The sequence below is a fragment of the Falco rusticolus genome, chromosome 9 (genome assembly GCF_015220075.1).
Source record: "Falco rusticolus isolate bFalRus1 chromosome 9, bFalRus1.pri, whole genome shotgun sequence".
NCBI lineage: Eukaryota > Metazoa > Chordata > Aves > Falconiformes > Falconidae > Falco > Falco rusticolus.
Window position 1 is genome coordinate 4,466,563 of NC_051195.1, and position 18,428 is coordinate 4,484,990.

The following is an 18,428-nucleotide window of genomic DNA, read 5'->3' on the forward strand; positions in this document are numbered from 1 at the left end:
TGCTAAGCTAACATTGTTAGTGTAAGGATTAAATCCTCAGTGCTGCTGGCGCTCAGCCCTCCGCCTGGACCAGGAAAATAGTCCAAGGTTTATACCCACTTCCTTCCAGCTCTGAGTTACAGCTCCTCAGCCGGAGGCTGCTGGTGTGTCCGACTTGCCCTGTGCTACAGCACCCACCCAGGGCAGGGTCAGCGTGGACCCCTGGTCCCACCAAAGTCTTCCAAGAGTTTTGGCGAACGCCCAGTCCAGGTCAAGTTAACAGGGATTTTGCTCTACGTTGTCAAATAAATAATCCCAAATTTGAAACAACTGACTGATCGATACTCGGGTTTGAGCAGTAAAGCATCTGGGACGCTTGGTTTCAGCTCGGGGTGCTGCAGCCCGTAAGCTCGGCACAGGCAGGGTCTGCATACTGTGCCGGACCTGCACAGCCTCCCAGCGCCGCCTTCTCCACCGATCCCCAGCCGCCACTTTCATAAATATAATGGCTAAAAAATACTCCACATATAAAAAATTATAAAAAAATAATGGCCACCTCCACACAGCTTCTTTAAATTAGGTTGCGTGGGACTGACTAGATACCTCCCATGGCAGTTTACTGCGGGCCGTTACACGTGCAAACCATGGCCTGAAACCACAAATCCGACATTACTAGATCTGTACCACAAGAACCACGGCACCAGGCACCGCTGCTGCCACCACTTTGTCCCCAGACCCTGCCACACCCACCCTTGTAAGGCTAAGATGGTTTCTGAGCCAGTTTGTCACCAGCTCCAAGACCGAGCAGCCAACGATCAGGCTGTGCAGGGTGCGCAGAAGAGCTGGGAAGGGAAAGGGGAGCCCTGGGAGAATGACTCCACCTCCAGTGCAAGGCACCAGCCGAGATTTTTCTATTGCAGGTATCTGACCTCTCCCAAGGGAAAACTGAAAGAGCCTGCAGGTCCTGAGAGCACAGAACTGCATTTCTAATGATGCCCTCAAAGCACCAGCAAGGCCATTGCAGCAGCTCAGTTCCCACCTGCTTAGGGACGGTACTTGGTGTTTCTTAGGATCAGGTCGAACTGGGTACCTTTCTTAAATATTAAATCAATAAAAAAGACTTCCAGGTTTAAAACAGAGGAGGAGAAGACCCAAATAAACAAGAACAGCAGCATGGAGACTGCTTAACTTTCTTGCTATCTGCAATATTTGCTTTTATCTGAGCGTTTCTGTTGAGACTAGTTTCCTCCCTTTGCATCAGCTTCAAGTGGAGAGTAATCCTTCAGAGAACGGAAGGCACATAATACTGGTTTTAGCTGTGGACCAGCTGCTTCTGTAACCCAGCCCGGCCTGAAATGAAGTTTATTTACATAGCATGCTTGATACCTTTGAGAAAATCTACTGCTTAACATCCTTCAAAGGATCACTTTGTACTGGAGGTGGAACAGCCAAGAAGACGGTATTCTCTGCACAGATTGCTAAATTCTTGCAAGGCATCTTAGGGTGGAGATATTTGTCTACAAAGGTAAAAACAACCCAACAAACCCAATCCTTTCAAATTGCATTCAAGACAGCACAGGGCAATCTGTGAAGAGTGAATCAATCCTTTCTGCTGTTTGCTCCCAGTCTACAACAAAGCAGTAGCTTGAAATGCAAGCTTGGTGTGTGCGCTGTGTGGGTATATAAATATAATAAAGACATTTTTGCAACAAACCACTCAAGCCCTTGTGTGGAAAGGGCTTTACTAGATCGTAAAGAGAGAGGCTTCATCTTCATTAAGTAAAACATTGAAGGAAATGTTCTAACTTACGGCAATATACATTAATGCTCAGCAATGTAAGGGGTTTAATTGCCTGTTGCTTTCCCACCATAAATTACTACCTGCAGCTAATGGAAAACCTTCCTCCAGACCTGTTTATGCACCTTACTCCTATTTCATACATTTGCACTGGATGGAAACAGCAAGGCAGCCTGGAGTTGTCCAAAGTCCATACAAACGGGCATGTCTTGGGAAAGCAACGAACGTATAAGGATATTGCATGTGTCTGGCATAAGCTGTTTGAGTAGCTCACTACATATACAAGACTCTGCAGATTTTATGACCGCATATATCTGAATTTAATAATTAGCCAGTACAGGTTTAAAATGTCCTGTAGTGACCTAATACAACAGTGGGACAGGACAAACCCTCCTTGTTTGCAGCTGAGCAATATCCACATCCAAATACACGCACAAAAATTTTTTGATCCCACGCGCAAGGCGTGCATTTCCTCCAACCTTCAAACCCCACCTGCGTCTCCTTTCTACATCCTCTCGCATTTTATAACATCGCTTTAAAAAAGCGCCTGAGAAGATACCCGTGTGCCCCCGGAACAGCTATAGCCTGGTGCCTGCGGGGAGGCACTGGTGGGAGCATGCTTTCCTCCACAGTCCCTCGAAGCTCGAGCCCTGACTCCTAACCAAGCCCAGCGGCCAGCTTTGCTGCTCTGTAAAGTCGGGTGTGAAATCCTCTTACGGGTCACAAGAGCGAGTAAATCCCAAGAAAGAGCGCCAACTCCAACTCAGGCTGAAGAATCTCAGCATGAAGAAAAAGCACCGAAAAAAAGCTACCTAGGCGTCCCTCTGCTGCAAAACCTAACAAAATATTGATTCAGCTTTCAAAGAGGAGGCTAAAACCCGCAGGCTGTGCAAATCCTAAAACCCACAGGTCTGGCAGCTGCCACCCACATGATCCTTCGCTTCGGTTATGCTTCAAGAAGTCGTTTTCCAACCTTCCCTTACGGAGATCTAAAACTCTGAGATAAAAACAAAGTAAAAACATCTACATCTTAAAATAGCCCTCTGAAGTCACCAGGAGGATAAGCTGGGTTTTCTCCAACATTTAGGAGGTCTCTTGGTTACTTTGGGTATTCTGGCACAAGAATATTTTCCTGTCCTCTGCATCTTCCCTCATTCTTTTGCTACCAGACCCCCTTTTTTAGACTTCCCAGTTTATCATGCTAAAACAAACTCAAGGCTGATGTGGACTTCAGGCTTCCACAAGTTGCTCTGAGCACAGAGATCCTGACACTTCTCCCCCGAGCAGCACTGGGCTGCCGTGCCGGGGTGCCCCATGGGTGTGTATTTGCCACATGCCTGTACTCAGAGCCCTGGATTTTTAGATAACGTGCTTTCGATACACACCCTGATACGATTTGGTTAGTAGTTACCTGTACTTGATTATTCACTAAGTAAAACCAGAGAAGCTCCCGAGGCACTGCGAGCAAGGACACCGGGGCAGGCTCCTTCTGCTTCCCACCTGATGGGATCCACGGGAAGTAACACCCATGAAGAGAGGTTATTTACTGGAGAAAAAGCTGGGTGGATGGCAACCAGGTTAATACGAGGCAGCCTTAAAATCTTACACAACAAACAAGGAAGCAAAAAAACCCAAAGGAAAAACCAGGTGTGTGGCTTGGGAGGGCAGCTGTCTCTGTTGTGCGTCTGGTTTTAACTACAGTTATAAACAACGTGGGACATTCGGCAAAATTGAAATTACAAAACATAACTACGGATAATTGCTAGAGGCAAATCGACAAACTCTGACTTTGAATGGCATGTGCCTGAGTCCTGGCTCCAGGGACTTCAACGTATTTCCTAACTCTGAAAGCCACTTGTCCAGCCTCTAGAAGTAAAATGATGTTTGCTCAAAGACTTTTATCTTCTGCCTAGGACTCAGCACTTCAGAAAAGCTTTCCATCCAGCCTGTGACCACTCACAGTTTCTGAAGCTAACTCTGCCTGCATCACCGTAATCTGATTTTAACTTGCCAGCCTCTGCGGCTAGTGGTAGCTTGTATCCTATAGCAGTCTTTCACGTGTCAGCATACTGACTTCAGACAAAGCCTTTTTGTGCTTTTGCAGCTAACCCAGCAAATACCACTCAGGGAAGGCTGAAGCTCTGGAAATTCCAAGAGACCAGATAATATGGAAAAGGGCCTGAAAAATGTTTAACACTTATGCAGAGTAAACTGGTGTTCTCCGATCATTATCAGCAGTTCATCTTAAATACTATGGTGAAATCCGGCCCTACTGAAAATTATTTCTGATGAAGACAAGCTTTTATTTCAATGTTCAACCATGCTGCCATTCACACACATGATTTTAAAAACAGCTGTTTTCTCCCCAAGAAAGGGCACTGCCTTCTTTGGGGGTGGGAAAAACATCAACAGAGTGATCCCTCCATCGCCGTGTAGCTAAAGCAACCCAGCTCACTTGTTCTCCAAGCCTGGTGGGCTTCCAGAGGACAACGCAAGGGAAACCCACCCACGTGATAAGCCCTGATAAGGCTGTGAAACGCAAGCGCAGCTGTGAGCTGGAACCGGCGGGGAGCCAGCCCCGAGCTCAAGCCCCAGCAGCGCCGCGGCCAGGGTCCCCCCGCAGGGCTGCCAGGACCCGGGTACCCAAACCAGCCTCCCCCAGCCCACCCGCACCCACAGCCCGCGCACAGGGGCTGTCCTACGCAGGGACCATCCCATCCTCCTGAAGGCTGTCCTCCACACGGCTGCTGCCCCTAGACTGTCAGCATGATGAAAAACAGGTAGAAAAACGAATGTCTGGCACTTTCCTAAGCTAAATTCAATTAGTCCCCGCCAACAGCAGCCAATACATGTACAGAGACCTTGTACAGGTCTTGTACAAGACAGACCTTGTACTGTCTTTTCAGTTGGCTATAATCTTGAGACATTTACGTTAACTTTCCAGCACCATGCCATCACCATGCATTACTTCACAGGAGGAGTAAAACACTATTTAAGCTGGTCCACAGATATTCGTAGACAGCTGATGCCCTGGCATACTGGCCGAGGCAGGCTTCATAGGCTGGCAGCAACAATTTCACTTGGGATAATGGGGCAGGTGACTTGAAGGAGGAAGAAAAATTACCCATCGGAGAGATGCAGAAATGCAAGGAGACATTTGGACCCGGGTTTCACCGTTCTGAATCTGGGAGGTGCTATTTAGATACAAACCCAGACCAACAAGCCAGAATCCAACCACTTTCCCAACGGATTAATTAAGGCATCCTCCTCCCAGCCCCCATTCAGAAATATCTGGCTGGAAACTAAGTAACAGCAACTGTTTACCCCATTAAAGCTATGCAGTAAGAAAGGACAGCCTCCTAGAGCTTCCCACAAATTCAGGCAAGATAAACATCTTTGTTTCAAAGCATGAGCCTCTCCAGTTTTACTGACAGAGACAGAAAGCGTCAGAGAATGGGAGCAGCTCAATTCAGCCTCTGATTAGCAATTAAACACTTCGAGAGGGGCAAGCCTCTGGGCAGCAATGTCCTCCCCATTGATTCATAGAAAACCTTCTCACATAAATTAGCCATCCCCGTGATTTTAATGCTCGGGTATGCCCTTGACAAAGGAGCCCTCACAGGGCTCTGCGCAGCCAGCGGCTCCAGCCTCGCCTGCTTGGCAATCTGGCAGGGGTCCAGCGGGCTGCGGATAGAGCCCTGCTGCCCCCCGGCCACACATGTGCCCTCCCATAGGAACGAGCCCTTGTGGTCGCCCGTGCAGCCCCAACGCTCCGGGGAGCCTCCTGGGTGCCCTCCTGAACGCCACGCTGCATCGGGCTCTGTCCCTTTGCTGTGAACTTGTTCGCGCAAAGAGCAAACGTGCCCTGTTTTCGCAAGCAGGGGAGACGCGCGGGGCCGCGGTGGATGCCTCCGAGCTCCCCGGCTTCCTTACGCACCGCGGGCTGGGATCCAGCCCCACATGCCCCCGGGGAGCGACACCCACCTCAGCCAGCAAGGCTGTGAGTTACGCTGGCGGACAGAGGTGAGATCAGAATCGGGCACGTTCTACATGAAAGGTACTACATAAAACCAAAGGGCTATTCACGTCACCGGCCCATCTCCCTAATTAAAAGCTGCGAGACTCGGAGCTCGCTCTGAGCGAGCGATCAATCCTCCCGACACAATGTGCCCGCAGAGACGTTTGCAGAACACGTCTGACGCTGCCCAAGGCTTTGTTTCCCCTGCACCTCCTTCCCCGAGCATAAAAGGCTGCAATTGAAAAGTCCTGGTCCTCAGAGGGAGTGCTGGTTTTTATCAGATGGTAATGATGAGTACATCATGAAATCATTTAATAGTTCTCATTAAATGCATTGCTGGAGAGCAGGCCTGATTTATGAACAGTATGCCGTGGGTATAAATAAGCTGCACTTTGCTTGTAACACAGCTGGTCAAGAAAATTAATGTTTTGTTTTCCATAACCTTTGTACTCTCCCTTCCTCTGCTACTATGGCAAAGCTCGAGGCGTGTAACTTGATCGTGCTTGGGAAGAGGACACATGGCCGAATGCCTCGCGCGGGCTCGACCCACGGCGGAGCAGCAGGCTCCCGGACACGGCCCTGCGCTCCAGCGCTCCCAGAGCCACCGCCCGTACACGTGGATATACCTCCCCATGTCAAAGCACAACCCCAAAGTGCTCGCACGCCGACTTGCCTCTTGCATTTGTGCTGGAAGTGCTGCTGGAACAGCGTATCCTGCTAAGTTCAGGTCCAAGAAATACTGATATATTTAGCACAGCTGCGTAACTTTCCATCTTTAAAAGCCCAGTACTCCTTTCTCTGTCCTGCCCAAAAGCCACTCAAACCAGACGAACATCCATCTTCAGAAGAAACACGAGGCCATTGCCACACAGGACAGTGGCCAGAGACACTTTTTAATGCTTGTATTAACCACGACACCTAATCCTAAGCAAAGAGTTCATCAGTTGCATAATGTTTTTTTTTTTCAAAAGACCTTTTAGTGCGCTGTGCATGTGATTGAGCACAGGGAAAACGGCACTTCCAGGGTAGACAGATGCTGAGGAGGCTTAGGAGAGAGTCAATTTAAACAAGGACAGAGAGAAGGGCTTTGCAATCATATGGTTCGCATCTGGAATTTACAGGCATGATAATTTTATAACCCTCTCCTGACGGTTTTGAAGCAATGCAATAGCTTCGCTCACTTTCCAGCCTAAGCGATGTTTCATCGCTGCTGCAGGGACAGGGCGGCAAGAAACATCCTCGTGCATCTGACAACTTTATGCGACCCTGAGACTGCACACCGTGTTGTAAAAAAGGGAGTGGGAAGCAGGCAGAGGCAGTGATGTGCACGCGGGCACTTGTATTTCATGGGTATTAAAACACGAAGTCTTAAAATCAAAGAGGAAGACCCAGTTTTAGTTTACTTCTGCTCACAGCAAGTCCCTTTATATCTCATTCAGAGACCTGTTTGGTTACTTTTATGGTATATATGAGGCTTTCCTCATAAAAGCCACTTTCTAGTGACATTATGTATTTCTTTTCTGGTTGAAACCAAGAAACCTCTTACTCAACCAACCGTTTTTCATGTGCACATAATACACGAGGCTGTAAAATCGCTGCAAGAAGGGATTCTCAGGCAGAAGGACTTGAAGCACTGCAACAGCCAAGAACAAAACAATGTGAAAATCACCTCCAACCATAGCAGGAAATGTGGAAAAGATTAATCTCTTTTAAGACTAGGATTTTTACATTTCCACATAGCCCCAGCATGGTCACAGCTGTGTGCGTATTCCAGGCACCAACTCTGTGTGTGGACTCCCAGTCTGCCTAAAACCAAACCTTAGCTATCATCAAGGCTAGTTCAGCCGTATATTTGGAATCTAAATCCCAAGAAATTAAGAGCATTTCCTCAGCAGGCAATACAGCTTTTGGCAACTGCTCCTGAGTTTTAAACATTTGAAAGTAATTGCTAATGCACAAAGAAACTGGAATTGAGGAGAATTTTCCCCAGGTCGAGGAGCAGCGTTGGTCTCCGCTCCAACAGCTATTGAAGTCGGTCTCAGCCCAACGTGCCCCGCACAGATGTCGGCACCAACCCCGAAACATGGGTACACACAGGTACGTATCTGCATTAGCATCTATGTTACTTATTTTGCCTGTCTGTTTCTCCGTAGATGGAAGAAAATTCATATTCAATTACCTCCCTTTCCAATGATACATAAAGCAGGAAGGCAACTTGTTTCAACAGGAAAAATTTACTGGACTAATTTATAGGGTATATTTATTCGTAAGACAAATTTTTGCTAGGCCTGGTGATGGATTAAGACAGATCTGACCTAAAGGCTTTGGCTCTTCTCTCCTACTAGTTCTTGTCTCAATAATTAAGAGGGATTTAATTATTTCTTAGAATGTAGTTATGCAAAAATATATCAGTTTTGCAGAGGTCATTAACTCCAGGGTTTCCCCTGAGCTGCAGTGACTCCACGGTTGATCTTGAGTTGATGCCGGCTCCAAATCTCATTTTTCCTGGTATGAACCTGTGTTTCCTATTGCCGCTGTAAGGGTTTATGAGAGAGGCTGGGAAGGAACGGAGGACACGGAAACCCACTCGTGCCTCTGACATCAGCTGGTGCGCGACCTCACGTACGTCACTTCGCCTTTCCCTGTGTTGGACTCCCCAGCTGAAGCATGAGGCTAACAACACCGAGCAACTTCTGCGAGCACTTTGATAGTTCATTATGGAAAAGTCAGGCACAGAAGAGTGAGGTGTTTCCAGTCCCTTCAAGATTAAGCGCGGATAAGATTCAGCGCGATGGATGAATCTGTGGCCAAGCCCTAAAGCAGGGGCCGGAGGATGGGTCGGTCACAAACTGTTTGGGACAAGGCCCTGGCCAGCTGGGAGTTGTGAACGGGTTTTGGCATCAACCTCAAGAACATCAGAGCTTCACCTTCCACGTCACAGCGCCTCATCTATAAACCAGAAATAGCGGGATTTCTGTCTTTCCATTCCCTCTCCTCGGCACAGATATCGTGTTCTGCAGGCACAGACTGTGTCGTACCTACACCGTTAAACTCAGTTCTGGTAGGAACCTGGAGGAATTACTGAAAGGCAATGAAATAATCCTACAGGCGACAAGACCAGCAATAAGAGGAAGAAGAGTGGGAGAGCAGGAGGGAGAAGTAGTTTGTGGATCAGCACCGAGCCCTTTCAGGCAGGAGCAGTCGCCCGCGAGGCAGAGCGCACGCACAATTTCAGTGATAAATTTGTCCATAAAGTATGGACCAAACTCTGGTCTCTGCCAGCCGTGAGCAGCTTCCTTTGGCTTGAGTGGGAACCAGTCCCACACAGCTGAGAGCAGGATTTGTCTCTCTATGTGTAATGTCCTGCGCATCAACAGAAGAGGAAGGAAGAAACCTCTCAGATCATCATCATCATCGACGTGATCTTGGCCTTTCTAACCCTGACGCCAAGCACAGAACTGATGGAACACCCTACAGCTGATCTCAGCCTCGTGAATGGATTTTCACCAGCATAAATGTGGAAATTTGTGTGCTTGTGTGCAAGGACGTCCCCTGCATAGTTTCTACTAAATGTGTACAAGGAAGCAAGGGCCCTGCTTTCCTTCCAGCGCACCAAGTCTGTGGCGAGGGAAGCCGTACCCCATGCACTAACGGCACGGCCCCCTGCAGCAGTCGTGGCAGCCTCATGGCAGACACCGCAACCAAAATCTGATGACTTGTGTTTGGCACACAATGATACCTTTGTGACCTTGCGCTAACCACATACTGCAATTTCAACATGTATAAAGCAGAGCAAAAATACCCTGCCTTAAACCACCGGAGACCTGGGCATGAAAAGCAGTGCACTGACGGAAGCATGCTCCGAGTATCACCTAAGCGTACTCCAAGTTCCTTTTCCTACCTAGACATCATTTGCACGTACTCTTGAGGCTCCAGCATGCTTTCGAGATGTCTGAAGTGTCAGGATTACAGTCACACAAACCACTCTCCTTCCTTCTGGTTCACCTGCTCCTGTGCAAACCCCATGGCCAGCAACAAATTGGTGAGTTCCCCCTGGACAGGGGCATGGGAGCAGCTACTCCTGAGAGCAAGTACTTAGAGTCATTGCCCCCAAGGAACTGAGTCGCTGCCAGGAATTAAAGGTAGCCAGTCGTTCCTTGCTTACTGTAAATACTTTGCAGCCAGTAATTACAGCCAATTTCAATCCTCCACCCTGGAAAAAGCTTGGTGTTCCTAAGGCAGGGGCAATCAAACTGTTAGTGACTGCTTCTTCCGACACCTCCAGCTTCCCTTTGGAGTCCTTCAGGATATCCCCTTCCTCCAGCCTCCAAAGGACCACGACCAACAGCCCGACAGTCCCTGAGGGAGGTGGTGGCTTTGGCCAAGAAGAGATGTTCAACCCATACTCGAACAGGCCAAGCCTCCTCCTGCCCAAGCAACTGAATCACAAGAAGCAGCCATCTCATAAAGAGTTAAAACGAAGAGTTCTGCTAACACTTAAGCGTTACAAATCTTTTCAGTTAAAATAAATTATTCAGGAGATGTCATCCTCCCATCAGCACCATCTGAGCTACATTTTTAATAGCTCTGTGCGCTGAACACGTTCTGTCATAATATCAGTGATACCAAGGCTGCGAGACGAAGGAGGGGGAAATGCAAGCACGCGACGGAACATGAAAGACTGAGCTGTTTTCTCTTAATGGCCATGAAACACGTGCTGCCCAAGGCAGAGGAGAGATCAGTGGTGTCGGCTACACTGCAGAGGAGTAAAACAAACAGAAAGAACTCACTGACTTCAGGAATTGCAGGAGCCTCTTTGTTTTCCCTCAAAACCACTATGCTGCTCGATGGATAATTCACCCACCACCTTCCACTGTCTCAGGTCTCACTTACTGTGACTCCACCAGATTTTTCCAGACATAAGATGGAATCAGGATCCATCCTCACGGTTGCATGGATATATATAACTAAACAATGAAGAGTCTTCTGCTCCGTATCGCTAGGAATAATAAAAAAGGGAGCATTTCTGTGCCCCAGATGTTAAAAAAATCATCTGTCTGCCCACCAACCCATGTATTCGTTTATTTGCCCAATTCACATACCACATACACAAAACAAATGCAACCGAACACATTTACAAGCAACTAGAGGGAAGCAGATCTGAGCATCACATATAGGAGAACGTTGCATCAGTTCAGTGCCTGCGATGCCCAAATTGCCCATATGCCTACAGCACGGACAATGACTATGATGCTACTCCAGGACGTGGTGATGAAAGTCTTGCTTGCACTTGTAAACACGCTCTCTGCTCTGAGAAGCACGCAATACAGGGAAGAGACTGCTCCAGCCCCACGGCTTAAACTGTCTTTCGTGGCCAAGCCACTCTCCCCGCTCAGTGTGGGTGAAGAACAAGAGTAAAGGACCTCTGATGGAGGCAACTTGTAATCTTTCCTTTGGGCTCTGCAGAGCTCCTGCACACCCCAGTCACGTCCACCTGGCCAAACCTTCCTCCCTCCCATCCCTGTTTCGGCCCCAGAACATGGAGCAGAGGACCAGGTTACCCACAGGGAAGCTGTCTGGGGCAAGGTAAGCCCTAGAGAAGGGCCTCTTGTCCTACCAGTCAAGGGAAACTGGCTGTTGTGGAGTGACTCCAGATTTTCATGCTTCTTGCTTCCGAGTAGGAAAACAATTTTGCCCTTAGTGTTTTCTGCCGGCAGCTTCACCTGGTTCAGGTTTTCATCGAGTGAGAAGGAGACACAATGCGTAACTGCAAGACTCTTGCAAATCAAAGGATAGAAAAGAGATGGGGGTATGGGAGATTCTCAGCCTCCTCCAGCAGCACTGGTGTCAAGACTTACGAATGGACATGTCAAAACCCAACTTCTGAGAAGCCACCCACCACCTGTGTCCTCTCTTGTCTTACAGACGGGAACAGCCGCCGACACAAAGGGTAGGGCAGCTCCGTAGGTCTGGTTTGCTCTCAGGTGTAACTCAATAAGGTTAACTGAGGATGTTTTGCTAACTGGTGGTTCTCTTAAGACAGACTAAGAAGAGATGCTGTCCAGGCCAACAAGGCAGCATACAAAGGACGGAAGAAAGAACCAAGATTTGGCAGGGGTTATGGAAAAATGTAGACTTTTGTTCGTTGCTCAGAAGTAAACATGACTACGAGGTGTGAAAGTGCTCTGGATGCCTGCAAACACTCCCACTATTCACCCTGGCATCTCCTCGGGACTCGAAAACATTCTGCAAAGCAAAAAAATGCTGCGGTCAGTTATGAGTGGGCTCAATGACTGAATAGCTAGCAAAGAAAACCCATACATGCCCAGGCTGGAATGAAGAAAATTCAAATGCAAATATGCTAAAGTATCACTTGCAGAATTCAAGTCCCCTGGGGAGCAGCAGAATGAGTCTTTGCCAGCGCGGTGGTTTCTGGGGGTTAAACATGTGCCCAAAGGAGAACCCAGTGACGCCAGCAACCCCAGGGCGCGCAGCGAGGGCACCGAAGGCTGAACGTGCAGCTGCGCCACGAGCCCAGAGACAACAACGCTCTCCACCATGCACAACAGAGAACAGCAGCACCCTGCAATAAAGCCAGAAGTCCATCACTTTTTCCATTTTGATTTATGCCTGTTTCCTCAGCTGTAAAATAGCTTAAATCCACTCACCTATGGCAGATAGGTTTCATCTGCCATGGCTCTGTTATCTCATAAACCTGGCTGCAAGGAGGACGAGCCGGCCCTGCGGTCAGTGACAGCACACTGTAAAGGACAATCAGCGTCCTGGAGAGATGCCGTCCAACACCAATCGATCATCCGGACCAGAGCCCAGAGGATGCAAGTGGGGGCTGAATCAGCTATTGTGTGGCTGCACCTACGGGGGGACATTTGGTGGAATAAGGGTAACAAGGGAAACAGGAAGCCCAGGCCTGTTTGCCCAAGGACAGTGATTATAATAGTCCCTATCTTTACAGTATACAATGGACGTTCCTGCGAGACTGTCACGTGCCACGAGAAGGAACATCTGGAGAAATAGCTTTCTTTGGATACCTGGGAGGGTGAGGAACCCTCATCTCCTCAAGTGTGAGGTGAGCAGAGCACCAGGATGGAGAAGCAGAGCAAGGGTGAGGATGGGTGGGAGTGGGGAGAGGCAGCTTCCAGTTCTGGCAGTGATGCTGCTCGAGGTATCAGGGAAGTCACTTCCCTTCCGTGCCTCCCACTTGCCCTGTGGAAAAATAGTTTGTTATCTGACATGCAAGAAATAAATACCGATCTTTTCCAGAAGTACTGCATAGTGGATCAGTACCAAGATCTACCACAAAGAATTAATTCTGTGCAGGACCTGGTTTGGGTTATGGTTATGGTACCTCCGGCAGCAGGAGTTGTGCCCTTTTAAAGGAAATTTCTGCCAAGGATAAAACTAAGCCTCTGCACTACCGATCCCCTCGGGGAAAGCATATTTCTGGGTGCCCTCCAGAAAGCTGTTCCTTTGCCTTGTTGCATTACTGCCCATCCGCTGCAGCAGTCCCACTTGTTCCCTGGGAGGCTGAAGACAGTTCCGGGTATTTCCAGACCTGGTCTGTGTTAACACAGGCAGTGGAGGAAAAAAAATCCAACCAGAGCACAGCAGCCAGAGGTTCAAAAATGCAGTGACCTTGTGAACACTGAGGGCAAGCCCAACCCAGAGCAGTCTGTTTTGTTTGGAGACACCCTGGCAGTGGCTGCATTAAGAATGCATGGCCTCTAATGTGGAACATGTGTTTGGTGAGAATGGTAACGCACCTGAGCAGGAAAGCTGGGGCCATTGAGCCTCCTTCCCTCTTTCAGCAGCCTCAGAATTGCTTTCTGGTTTATGGCTTTCAGGGTGTGAGCACGATCAAGCAGGTAGGCTGGGAGGTGCAGGGGTCTTATCCGGCCATCTGTCCCCAGAAAGCACGCGTCAGAAATAAAAAGGATGGGTGGAAAATGACCGACATTTCAGCGGCGGGATCGGAAACACCAGCAAAGCTGGGACCAGGTCCAAGCTGGTGCCCTCTCTGGCCGAGCCCTGGTTTTGATTTAAACCCCTAAAATCAGTCACTGCTAACCCCCTGGGTACTCTCTCAGGGCAGATTTTTTGTATTATATGAAACACGCCGATCCACATCAAGCATCCCATGGGATGGCTATAGCAGCGGCTGGGAGTGGGGGCCACTGAGGGTCCCCAGCAGAGAGGGGTCCCTGAGCCCTGCCCAGGGACACCCAGACCTGGGTGACTGCTCCACAACCCCAGGAGATCTGGGGGTAAAGCCAGCCCAGCTATATCCCGCTCCTGCCCCTGCCCAGGAAGCTAACCTTGCGCAGAGCCCTTCTGCCGGGGAGCAGGGAAAGCGATGCTTCGCTTCAGGTGCCTGCCCAGCGCGAGGCTACGACGTGGGAAGGGTTAAGGTAACCACAGTCCCAGGCTTGTTTACCCTGCACATTAGAGAGGGGTAGTTTGCTGTGAACACACTGATCAATATCTCCCAGCTGCCAGTTTAATCAGGATTAAGTGAGCAGCTATTAATTTTGCTCTTTTCCAACAACCTTTAGCCACCGTGTGAAAACGTTGCCTCTATCACAAACAAATTAACCTCGGTATCATCTATCCAGACATTTTAAAGGGACTTAGAAAAAGAAAACTCCAAACCAAAATGCTAACAAGAAGGGCCAAGACCAATAATCTGGCTTTAATTAGAAGTTTTCCAGCGAGCGGAGCAGGACGAAGCAGCGGTGGGGGTGTTTGCTCAGAGCTTGCCCGGCACACGGAGCCAGGTGTCAAGATGAAGGCTGGATGGACAGCTGCAAAGCCACCTTTGAAGTCTTCAGGCGTGCAACCACACAGCACCAGGCAGGAGTGGGGAGCAGCAACCAGGTCCCCATCACCCTTTCCCCACCCGTGGGGGCTCCAAGGCCAATGTCAGAGCAGTGCCAGAGAGCAGAGACACCTCCCGGGTCTGCAGGGTTGTGGCCGCATGCAGAGGTGTCACCACAGCAGGCGAGGTTTGACTCCTCAAGCACGCTGATTTACTGCTAACGAGGCAAATCCTGCAGCCCTCAAGCATCCACCCCTCCCAGCAAATTTCAGGAAGTATTTTAACATGCCGACTGGCACAGTTTGCGGCTCACCCACAGGCACTGAATATTTATATATGTGCAAATGGCTTCACTTCTGAGACGCATCCACCTTTGGCGAGAGGTGGCAGGCAGCCACCCGGCACGGCGTGCAGCTCCGCATACAAACACACTGAAGTAATTCAGTTTGGACTGCACCGGAGCTCTTTGGGATTGAACTCCCCAGGCTAGAGATGACAGATGCTTGCAGATCCACGAACAAATGACCACAGCACAACAGCTCTGAAGAGCCAGCTTCTGTTGTTTTGTCTGCTTTGCCTTAAAAAGTCTCTTATTCTCATCCACGGGGTGAATCATGGAGGAAGAGGACACGTCCTAGGAAGAAGGGAAGCAGGACACGCAGAAGCCCGGCTCTGAGCTTTGCAAAAGCTCTTTCTCTCAGCTGTTCTGCCCATCGCAAAGGCACCAGAAGTTCTCTGAAGAAAGGACAACAGACGGGGCTGGACTTTCTTTCCAAGCTTCCTCTGAAATCACACTTGGCAGAGCAGCCCCGGCCTGTTGAAAGAGCATGGGAACGTGCGTGGCAAGAGCTGCTCTCAGGTTGGAGCTCTTTTGGCTTTTCTAAGCCATCTGGGCTCTGATTTAGCTTGCGGAATAAGGTCCTGTCGGTCCCAAATGAAAAGTCAGCTCCTAACCCAAGGGTTCAGCTTGGGGTCAGTGGCGGAGGAGCAGCTGAAGAACTCGCTCCTAATCCCCCTGGTTAATGGCAGCGGGGAAAGGCCTTTGCCACCACAAAGGAAAACTCACCTGACCGCTTCCCACTCCCCAGACCCCCCAGTTCCGCCACCTCATCTAGCTGGAAAATTTCTGCAACTGTTTCCCATCTGCTGGAAAAGGAGCAAGAGACCCAGTGCAGGCAGAGCTCAGGTGGCTGATGAGTTTCCCAGCACTGGGTTATGCAGCCCTTCTCCTGGCCAGCAGAGCAAGGGGATGTTTCAAACCCTGGTGCCCTCCATCTGACCCTGAAGTCCTACATGGATTAAGTTTCTCACCACCATGCCCAAGTGCAAACTACCATGCGTGCCACCATGCCCAAGCGACAATGGTCAGCAGCCTCAGACCAAAGGACCCTAGTGCAAACACCATCTCCCGCAAATCCCTCGTCCTTTAGGTAGCTCCAAAGCTTTGTGAGACGCATGGACATCTCCCTCTCTCCTTTCTCCATGAGGACCCAGAGGGGTCCCTGAAGAAGGGAAAAATTTTGACCACGTCTCGCCCACGGGTGAGAATCCTGTCCTCTTGGTTACGCTCCGTAAGCCACAAAGACACGGCCACAGGGTGGGGAAGGGTGTCACGCTCGGTAACAAGTCTCTGCAGAGCAAACCTCAGCAGCCTTTCATTGCAGGGCTGTTTCCTTCCACTCTGGTCCGCACAAACCATCTATGAATTGCAAAGCGACACCCAGCTCCAACTAACAGCTGCGTGGCACCGGGCCTCCCCCCTCCCCACTTCTGTCAGGAACTATGGCGATATAAATTAAAGTGCAGAGCCGCTGTTCAGATTGGGCCAAATGAAGCCACATTTGGGCCAGCAGAGCAGCGATTTGAGGGAGGCTGCCATGTAGCAGGTTCAGATAGCACTGAAGGCCCAGCCAACTCCACCGTGGGGGGCTACAAGCTTGGGGTGCCAGGTAGGATCGTGGATAAAATTATGCTCTCCCAAAACTGGATATAATCCAGGTGACAGCCATTACCCAGTGCTGCCGCTGGGAACGTTCAAATAAGACTCTGCCTTCTTTCTTTCAAGATGTTAGAGAGTTTTACAAACATTAGGGAACTCAATCTCTCGGCACTCCCAGGGTGCAATATAAACAGGCTGGGATACCCACCAAGGCAGGTTTAAAAATCCCAACAACTCTTTCATTTGCTTTACTGAAAGGGAAACTGAGGCCCCGAGGGAGCCAAGCCAACGTTTCCTCATTTGGATGCCTGATGTTAGGCAACTCATCCGCATGAAGAAATCATTTACAATTTTTACTTTTTTTTTTTTTTTTTTTTATCAGATTAAAGTATTACAAGGTTGATCCCCTTCCAGACAGCTTGGTTGGCTGCATTATGTTTCAGTGCTTGGATTTTCCCCACAAAAAACACCACCGGTATATTGCAGAAATTCGACCGTACGCCTGCATGTGCTTACACACACAGAGCCTTGAAAACGGCAACACCAAATCAGTATTTCCCACAAAAACAAAAAATTCCCTTTGAATATTGAAGCTGTTTTATAAAATATATACTTACTACTGCATAATTAAAAAAGCCTCTGCAACTTTAATGCATATTGCCCTTGATCATGTAGAAGCAAGAAAGAACAAAATCATTAGGAGCTAAATTATTATAGTAGCCTGTTATCATAGTGTAATCTTATTAAAGAAAATTCATGCTGGTGTAGCCTCTTACCTTCGCCGCTTACAGAAGAACCATGTGGTGTATTTCTGAGTGCACAGAGATAATAAAATTATAGTGAATTATGCAGCCTACATATGGAAAAAGAAGTGTAATTCTGTTCCTCTGAGGAGGGATGCTGATTTTTCTCAGGGAGGCAAAACCAGCACTACTCAGTTACTAAGCATAAAGGGACTATTCATTATTATCTGCAGACAAGCGATTCTGGAGAAGATCTAGGGGCTGCCAGAGCAAAAAGGCACAGCTTGCTGCTGTGGCTTGGCCAACAGCCAGTGCCGCTTGCTGGGCTTCAACAGCATCCATCACGCCGCTCGGTGTGGGTGCCTGCACCTGCCCACCCAACCGCGCGTGGAGCCCTGTGCCACCGACCCGGGGCACCACCGCGCGTACCCCGACACGGCAGCGCCGGCCGGCACTCGTGCTGCTCTCCCTCTGCTCAGCCCTTCCCCGTGCAGCCAGTCCCAAGCTGATGAAAAGCTGCGGTGCATCGCTGGGAGAGCTCCCTCCCTGTGAACGTCCCTGCAATGGATCCTGCTCGGCTGATGGCACTACTCGAGTTCAGCGCCGTTGTGAACTCGTGTTCATTGGCAGGGAGGACAGTGGCCGCTGCTCTGGCTTCCCCACGGCTCAGCGCCTGGCCGTGGCTGTCCCTGTGAGCTCTGGCTGCGCGCTGCCAGGATGCTGCACTGAAGTGGGGCACGGAAATCCCACCTGGCCCAGGGTAATGATGAGGGCAAAAGATGCCACAAGAGCCCAGGCATAACAGAAGGCCAAAGCAAGCTGTCCGCAGATGGAGCGGGGAGCAGACCTGGCCCTACAGCTCTGCTTTCCACCAAAAAATCATCGTGCACGCCTGGCCAGAGCTGACCACACTGGCATGGTCTGGACCAGCCCATGGCGATGCTCATCCAGCCCTGTTCAGCTCAGCGAGCTGTTTGAGGAGATGACAGGCCACACCGTGAAGACCTCTGCATTTTGTGTCTTTGGGCCAGCTACTCTCTTTCCTAACCAACCTCTACAAATGGAGTTCGGCTGGTCACGAGTTAGGGACGCACAACAGAGAGCCTGTAACCTGATTT

At 49.5% G+C, this 18,428-nt stretch overlaps 1 protein-coding gene across 2 annotated transcripts in view; it reads right to left on the reverse strand.

Moving 5' to 3' along the window:
* Positions 1-18,428, reverse strand: part of LOC119153426 (phospholysine phosphohistidine inorganic pyrophosphate phosphatase) — an 89,215-nt gene that overhangs the window by 12,366 nt on the left and 58,421 nt on the right. The window contains exon 7 of one of the 2 annotated variants that reach the window (XM_037399956.1): positions 13,656-13,713. The exons of the other annotated variant lie outside the window; for it this stretch is intronic. Coding sequence (XP_037255853.1) covers positions 13,671-13,713 — 43 coding nt within the window. The 3' untranslated portion in view covers positions 13,656-13,670. Of the gene's footprint in view, positions 1-13,655; positions 13,714-18,428 lie in introns of those variants that run through there. 2 annotated transcript variants of the gene reach the window in all.